At 42.5% G+C, this 7,994-nt stretch overlaps 1 protein-coding gene across 1 annotated transcript; it reads right to left on the bottom strand.

The window, feature by feature from the left end:
* Positions 1-1,130: 1,130 nt before the first annotated feature.
* On the bottom strand, positions 1,131-7,974 carry MIS18A (MIS18 kinetochore protein A). The gene is made up of 6 exons (XM_065676806.1): positions 7,895-7,974; positions 6,890-7,798; positions 6,747-6,813; positions 6,317-6,439; positions 4,932-5,025; positions 1,131-4,155 (listed from the first exon to the last, which is right to left on the bottom strand). Exons 2-6 carry the CDS (start codon positions 7,209-7,211, stop codon positions 4,075-4,077), a joined length of 687 nt encoding a protein of 228 aa, XP_065532878.1. The 5' UTR covers positions 7,212-7,798; positions 7,895-7,974; the 3' UTR covers positions 1,131-4,074.
* Positions 7,975-7,994: the final 20 nt, after the last annotated feature.

Here is a 7,994-nt window from a genome sequence, read left to right on the forward strand (position 1 = left end):
TATCAACTCACTACCAGTAGTCAATTGACTACAGTCTAATTTGTTTTAGCTATAATGGCAGAACTGTCTAGCAGTTTAGTCTTCAGCTTTAGATTAGTTTTGTATAACTCCAATTATTACACCAAACATTATACCATATATGTTCATCGATTTGCTAGCCTGTTAACAATACTGAATTTGTAGACCAATGAGAAATATGTCAGCTGTTTGGAAATGTGCACAAACAGCATTAAGCTGTCTGAAGAAATCCCTCACAGCCAGTATCAGTATGTCTGATTACCTGCACCAGGTGAAATAGCTGCACCATCCCATCTGAAGAAAAGATGACCCTCCCCTATTGACCACAGGCAGACAGGTGAGGAAGATGGTAGAAAGTCTATATAATGGTTTTAATTAATAGGAATTAACAGCAATTGGAAAATTTGGCCAGTAAGTGCCCTTAGCATTGTAAATAGATAATAACAGCTGCTTGCTATTTTGACTAGATTGCTAAAGCAATGAATTACACTAACAATACACTGCAATTCTTTGCTCCATGAGTCAAGTGTTTATTCTAAGTGTAACATTATCAGTTCTTAGAGCTGAGTGAAAAAAACACTAGTACTTAGCTCCTTTTGCTATTTTGTTCCTGTTTTTTCTTCCACTGAGAATTTTCATTGACTATCTTTCATTTAACTTTCTCTCTTCAATTATGGAATATATTTTGTGCAATCCTTTCCTGACCTTAAGACTTCAGAGGGGTTTTCAAAGGATCTACTGACTTGTTGATAGAGAACTTGACATGCATCCACACTACAATGCCTCCTCCACTGTTTTCCCTGCCCCCAATACATTGTGAGAATAAGAAGTTATTCCAGAAACAATCTGCTGCATCAGTTTACAGTCCAGTTGCTGTATTTGTTAATTAGTTTGCCTAAAAGAATACAACATTCAAATCTTTGTAACTAAACCAGAGGTTCAGATGCCTTGCTCCTTTCAGAATCGCACATCTATTTTCCTCATCCTTATTCCCACAGTATCATTCTTTCTTGTCAGAATATTATGTGCAAGTTTCACCTTCTGTTCCTTCTGCTTTGGCACACTTTCTCCAATTCAGGCTCTTCAGCTTTTCTTGATCCTATCAGCTGAAAAGGAAAGAGGCCTTGATAGAGATGGTTTTCTAACTAATGGATTCTCAAAGCCCAAGTGTGGATGAACTATAGGGCACCAGTGGACAACAGGGGTTTCTGCCAAATGGTTCATTTCACTTGAGGTTCATCTACCTCAGGTCTCTGAGGCAACCACCTTTAGTCAGGTAAAATGCCCCTTCCCTTGCCTGTAGAGAACACAAGGACCCTAATCTCCTGCTCTAGAAACCTTAGTAAAGGGGTATTTTCCTTTCTCATGAGCATTCATAATACAGCCGTAAGAACATGTCCACCTACATCCCATTAGTTTCCTAACAGAACTTCACAGTTAAATTTATTTCAGCTTCTTGGAACAAAATACATAACCAAATACACACATTTCCCCATGTAGATATAAATATTTCAGCATCCATATGAAATTTATTCTAAATTTAGGCTGTTCATTGCACACCTTAACAAAGCAGCAGCTGGCAACCCTTGAGAGCATGAAAATGCTATTTTAAGAGACTCTGTTGTGTTAATGCATTCGAGCTCCCACCTACAGTATGCTAACAGACATAGTTCTAAACACACACTGATGCCAAATGCAGGTATTTAATAAAGAGATATAGAAGACCATAACTTTAGGCCAAAGAGAAAACTGGTCATTTAGCACACTCTTAAAAATGTGTTATCTGTGTATGGTTCATCACAGGATTCTTCCATCCAGATTCTCTGCAGTCATTTCTCCCTGCGAGTTTAGAACGTACTTGTGGGACTAGGGGTTTTGGGTTCATTCTTCTTTTGGTTTATATGTAAATATGTGTTTAAATTTTTGTCTTGGAAAGCAAAGCATTTCTCTCTTGACTTCCCTGCTATTCAGTACTATTTTTCCCGTAGTAGATAGAAAAGAGGGATAATATGGAATTCGCATGCTTACTTTAAGCAAACATTTCTTATTTTGAATACTTGCTTACATACAGACACTTTACTTTCACTACAGACAGTAGTGATACACTGGAGACAGGTGCTAGGAATTACCTAAACAAGTCACAGAAGGTACTCAATTGGTGAATCTATTTAGAGAACTCACTGTGAACCAGTCAGCTGCCCTCCATGTTTAATGGAAAAACATGTTGAAAGCTATGGGTACTGCTTGAGGCCAGCAAACCTGGTTCTTTCTAGCAACGATCCAAATGATCTAAAATAATTGGACAAATACAAAAACCCACTTAGAAACTTCCTCCAGACTGATAAATAGGTATTCATCAATACAATACCAAATGCTCATTTTCTAGACAGTTTTTGACTGCAAGACAGTCAAATGAGAGCCTTTAAGCACATATTCGGTTTGAAGACTTCCTTTTGCCTACCTCAGCAAGGAAAAAGCAGAGTTGACCTGTACAAGTCAGACCTCACCCTAAGGTAAGCAGAGCTTATGCCCCTTTGCCCATGTTCTCTACTGATAACCTGTTTATCTGTAGTAGTTTGCAGACAGACGCATTTGGTACTACCTATGACTACAGGCTCACTTTATGCTGTCTGAAGCAGAGTTCATATGTAGTCTCCTCTGAATAAATGAGAAGGAACCCTCCCATGTTGTGTTCCTAGTGTTATTTTCCTGGGTGTATGCTCTTTCTTGAATGAAAGGCAGCCATGGCATTTTATTTTTTTCCTAGGATTTGTCTAACATTACACAGATGAAGTCTATTAGGTCACTTATCATTCAAAAACTTGTTAGAGAAGAAGCTACCAAGAAATTACACTGAAGTAACTTGATTGGAAGGACTAATACTTATAACAATTAATTTGGCAGGTATGCAAGTAATAAAATGTTTTATATACCTGAGCATGAAAGAATACAAGATCTATCACTACATGCTAAATTCAAGTACTTCTTCAAAACAAAGCAGTACATAGAGAAAAGGTGGAGGGGGAGCAGCTTCTGTAAGAGAAACAATGCCTACCCATGCAGAGAATAGCGATAAGTTCATTCTAGGTTTTTGGAGAAAACATGAAAATTTTCAGGTAACCAAAATAAAAAAATCCAGACACCACAAACCAAATAAAAACCAAAAAACAAACCCAAGCAATCCAACTTACTCTTTCTTTAGAGTACAACTACTTTTATTGGGAAAAAAAAAAAAAATAAAAAAACCACTTGGAACACTCAGACTACATGAGAAACCGTGATAATTAAATATACAGAAGATTAATGACAAATAACAAATATCTGCATCAAAACAAAGTACCAGCAAGTGTTTTTAACTGGCATTTTGCATTCGTTGTCTACAAATACACTAAAGCAAATATACCAAGCTTTGCTTAAAGGTGTGCTGCTACCAGCCTTGTTTGTTTGCCTTCCTTTGAGGCTGTAAATCATATAACATTCAACACTGCATGAAAAACCATTTTATCTAATGTTATGTAGAAAAAGGCTTTAAAAACATTTTAGCCTCGAGCTTACAGAACAAAACTAAAGCAACAACCCGAAACACACACTGCACCATTCCGGTCTCTGAGCACAGGTCAAGCAAAGGCTGTGGAGACAAGAAAAAGGACATATGTTGTTCTTTCAGACGTCACAGGGATTTTTTTTGTTTTATGGGTTTAGGAAGGAGATGCACACCCACTTCAGTAGATACTGAATAGCAGGGAAGTCAAGAGAGAAATGCTTTGCTTTCCAAGACAAATTTAAACACATATTTACATATAAACTAAAAGTCTACAGAAATTTGATTAAAAAAAAAAAATTGTTTCTGTCTGGTGTATTCTTTTAACAGAAAGTAGAGGACCTCCTTGTCTGTGATGAAGACTCATAGTCAGCATTGTTCTACTACAGAACAAGACAATGTCTTTCAGTTCTCTGCACAGCTTTTGCAGTGCTCCCACACATTCCAGAGGATTACAAGGACAAATTTCACATACATCATTCCCCTGCAGTTAAACCTCCTGCATGTAATTTCTTTCAGACTTGTTTGTGAAGAGAAGCTATATACGATTCAACAGCAGCCATTTTTGTCTCCAGAGCCCTTAATACAGTGTCCACCTGTAAACAGGGAAAGATACTCTGTTATAAACATAACTTGACAATACAAAGAGCAAGGGTAGGTGTCAGTAAGTGCTCGCATTTGATCTCACATAACCGATCTTGTCTGTTTCTATTCCTGCTAGCTTGGAAGTATCTAGCACTTCCAAGATAGATACTATAAAGTATCTAATACTGTAGCTTGGAAGTTCACTTGACTCTTAACATTAGCTCTCCACACTTTCTCAGATCTTCAATTGTCTCTAACCTTGGTGTCAGATCCTCACATTCTGCTTTTGCTGACAACCATCAGCTTTCAGACCCAAGTTCATTACACTCTTTGTTCCCAACTCTCCCTACCTGCAATCAGAGGTTTTCAGTACAGCAAAATGTCAATTTTATTATGCAATATTTCAATAGAAAGTAACTGCAAAAGCATTAAGTCAGTTTACATGAAAGATACAAGAGACATGACTAAAAGTGAGAATACCGAGAAGTGAATCAGAACTAATTACAAAAAAGCTTTCTAATTACTGACAGACATGAATAGGAATCTAACACTATGCTTGATAAAACACAGTGCTTGGTAATTAGCTTGAAAATGCTAATTACTGTTGAAGGAAAAGTTACTGAAAATCTTGCATAACACAAGATATTAATAGGATGAAGTATTACAGCTCATGTTAAAACACAAAGAATTGATCTGGATGAAATAAACTGTTCGTAGAAATCACTTCAGGATATTAACATCTCATGGTGGTGATTTAAATAAAGAATGATCTAAGGTTAAATCGTACCTTCAATAGCTTTTCTTCCACGGCAGCTCGACTTTCAAGAGTTAAAGGTTCCTCTTCAGTAACAGCTTGCTTTTCTGAGGATCCTAGAATGTAACTGATAAGGTACTAGTTTGGATAATGCACTTGTCATTCTGAAGGCAGAAAGCCAAATGTAATACTCATCCACTGTTCTCAATGATTACGAGATCATGATTAATACACCAAAGTATAAGCATGATTCCAGTGACAACAAAACAAACATGAATTATTTGTTAATCTTATAAAAAAACTATGGCAGAATGAAGACAGTTTTAAGCATAGAAATACTAAGATACCATTATTTTATGAAAGCTGGAACTTCAAGAGACAGTCATGAATTCTGGTGCTACAGGATACAGTGAAAAATCCCATGCATTAAGAATAGTGTAGCACTAGATGGGAGAAATAGCCATCACCATTGCTGCCCGAGAAAATGACATTTTGCAGGCACGTTAGTGTTTCAGAGAGTTTTATTGCCATGGAAAAAGCAAAGTACCATAGCTGTGGGAAGAGATTAAAAAGCCCCAATTGCCCCATGTAGGAAGGTGAACATCCACATAAATACAGCAGTAAAAATTAGAACTTAACAAAAAGCAGAAATATTAAAACTAACCAAGACAGAAATAAATGTAACCTATCACTGTTTGCTAGAGCAACAGATAAAAGCACTTTGGTGTGGAGAGTTAGGTCAGGATATAGGTATTGAAGAATATTTTCAGACCACATTTAAGTGATATAAGCCAATTAAAATCAATACAATACCACATGATCACTGTCTAGACAGTTTTTGACTGCAAGACAGTCAAATGAGAGCCTTTAAGCACATATTCGGTTTGAAGATTTCCTTTTGCCTACCTCAGCAAGGAAAAAGCAGAGTTGACCAGTACAAGTCAGACCTCACCCTAAAGTAAGCAGAGCTTATGCCCCTTTGCCCATGTTCTCTACTGATAACCTGCTTATCTGTAGTAGTTTGCAGACAGACGCATTTGGTACTACCTATGACTACAGGCTCACTTTATGCTGTCTGAAGCAGAGTTCATAGGTAGTCTCCTCTGAATAAATGAGAGGGAACCCCCCCATGTTGTGTTCCTAGTGTTATTTTCCTGGGTGTATGCTCTTTCTTATATGAAAGGCAGCCCTGGCATTTTGTTTTTTTTCTAGGACTTGTCTAACATTCCACAGATGATGTTTCTATCACTTCAATACTACAATGCTAACAGCAGCAATAAGGAAAATCACTCTGGAACAAAGCAGCTGAAACAGTTACCTCTAGACATGCCACTAATATTAACAGGAGCATCCCCCAACATGATGTCTGGTGGGCAAAATTTAGCTGTAGGACTTATCAATAAAAATTCTGCCTTTACCTCTCAAGGGAGTCAACACTGAAACAGAACAAATCCCTCTTGTAGTCAAGATGCTTTGGGGTGCACCTGTAAATGCTGCCAAGTATCATTGAGCAGCCAGAGCAGAATAACACTTCTATCATGCTGTAAGAAAGATACACAACATTTAATCAGGAGAAATGAAACAAGAGCACCTTTTCCCACACTTATTAAGAAAAAAAAAAAAAAGGATAAATTTTTAGCATGTTCTTCAGCACCACAAACTAGTGCTCCAGACCCAGCTCCCGGCCCTGCCCGGGGGCACACGGGCACCCCTGCCCACCAGCAGCACCGCTTAGCCGGCTGCTCCTCACCGCCTCCCCAGGACCTCCGAGCTCTCTCAAGAGAGGGAAGGACGAGCCCAGGAGGAGAAGCACCCCGCCCCGCCCCGGGGCAGCAGCCCGGGCCGCACCTTCCGCACTCTCCGGGCCGCTTGGAGAGCTGCCGCTCCACGTCCACCGAGACGCTGCTGGCCGCACCTGCGCGGAGGGAGAGAGGGTGGAGGTGACCACAGGCCGGGGAGCCGGGCAAGGCGCGGAGGGGCGCGGCACTCACTGCGCAGCAGGATGCAGCCCTCTTCCTCGTCGCTGGTCACCCAGCTCAGCGTGTCCCCAACCGGCCGCCTGCACCCGGCGCACAGGAACACCATGGGCTTCATATCGGCTTCCTCGTCGTCCCCGCCTGGCTGCTGCTGTTCCGCCGGCGGCGGCGGCGTAGGAGGACGAAGAGTAGAATAATGATGATGATGATGATGATGAGGAGGAGGAGGATGGTGATGGTGACAGTGGGATACACACCCGTCACCCTTCTCCTGCAGCGACGAGGACGAGCCCAGCTCCGCCATAACACCCGACCGCGCGTAGCGTCTACCCGCCATCGCCTTCAAACAGCCCGCGCCGGAAGCGGTAGTGACGATATCGCCCCCGGGCAGGAAATAACCTTGTGGCCACGCCCCTCGTGGCCACGCCCCCTCGTGGCCACGCCCCGGGGCGCTGTGGTCGGGGGGCGGTGAGGGGCCGTATGTTGGCTGTGTCTGGGCTGCGGTGGGCCGTGCGCGGGCGCGCAGCGGCGGGGAGCACGGGCCGGATGCGGATCGGTGCTTTGCAGGCTGCCTGTAAGCGGCCTGGCGCCTTCCGCGCGGTGTTTGTATGCCTTGCTCCCGGGTGGGAGTGGTGTCTCGCCGCACACCGTGCCCTGGAGGGGGCCCCGGAGGGCTGCTTCCCCCTCCAGAGGCCCGGCCCCGTGAGCAGCCCTGACCTCCGCAGCTGCAGCAGCGCCGAGGGGGCTTTAGTGGTGCAGGCAGCAGTAGGCTGAGGGGCTCTTCCGTGTTTATCACAAGCGGTTTGTGAGGGTGGGTGAAGCCCGTTTGCGGTGTTGCTGAGGCACAAGGTTGCTGGGGGCCAAACACCTTCCACTGGTCTGCCTTAGTGGTGGTGGTCGGGAGCCTGCCTTTCCCTCCATGGCCTGCGGGGTGGAGGGAATGGAGAAGTAGCAAAGCAAGCTACATGTTTGTTCCAAGACATCCTTCGTTTTTGAAGCATTTCATCACGTCTTGCCTACCTCGTTCTATCAGGAGAGAGTCAGAAATGCCTTTCAGCCTGGGTGAGCGCAGCAGCTCCACAAGTTTCTGGGAGGAGAGGGGACATGACCCAGCTGGCAC

This window comes from Lathamus discolor, chromosome 4 (genome assembly GCF_037157495.1).
Source record: "Lathamus discolor isolate bLatDis1 chromosome 4, bLatDis1.hap1, whole genome shotgun sequence".
NCBI classification, from domain to species: domain Eukaryota; kingdom Metazoa; phylum Chordata; class Aves; order Psittaciformes; family Psittacidae; genus Lathamus; species Lathamus discolor.

Coding starts and splice junctions, on each gene's coding strand:
- MIS18A (XM_065676806.1), bottom strand. CDS start 7,211: ATGGCGGGTAGACGCTACGCGCGGTCGGGTGTTATGGCGGAGCTGGGC. Junction 6,814..6,889: donor GGGCTGCATCCTGCTGCGCA/GTGAGTGCCGCG, acceptor CCCTCCGCGCAG/GTGCGGCCAGCAGCGTCTCG. Junction 5,026..6,316: donor AGTGTTGACTCCCTTGAGAG/GTAAAGGCAGAA, acceptor GTACCTTATCAG/TTACATTCTAGGATCCTCAG.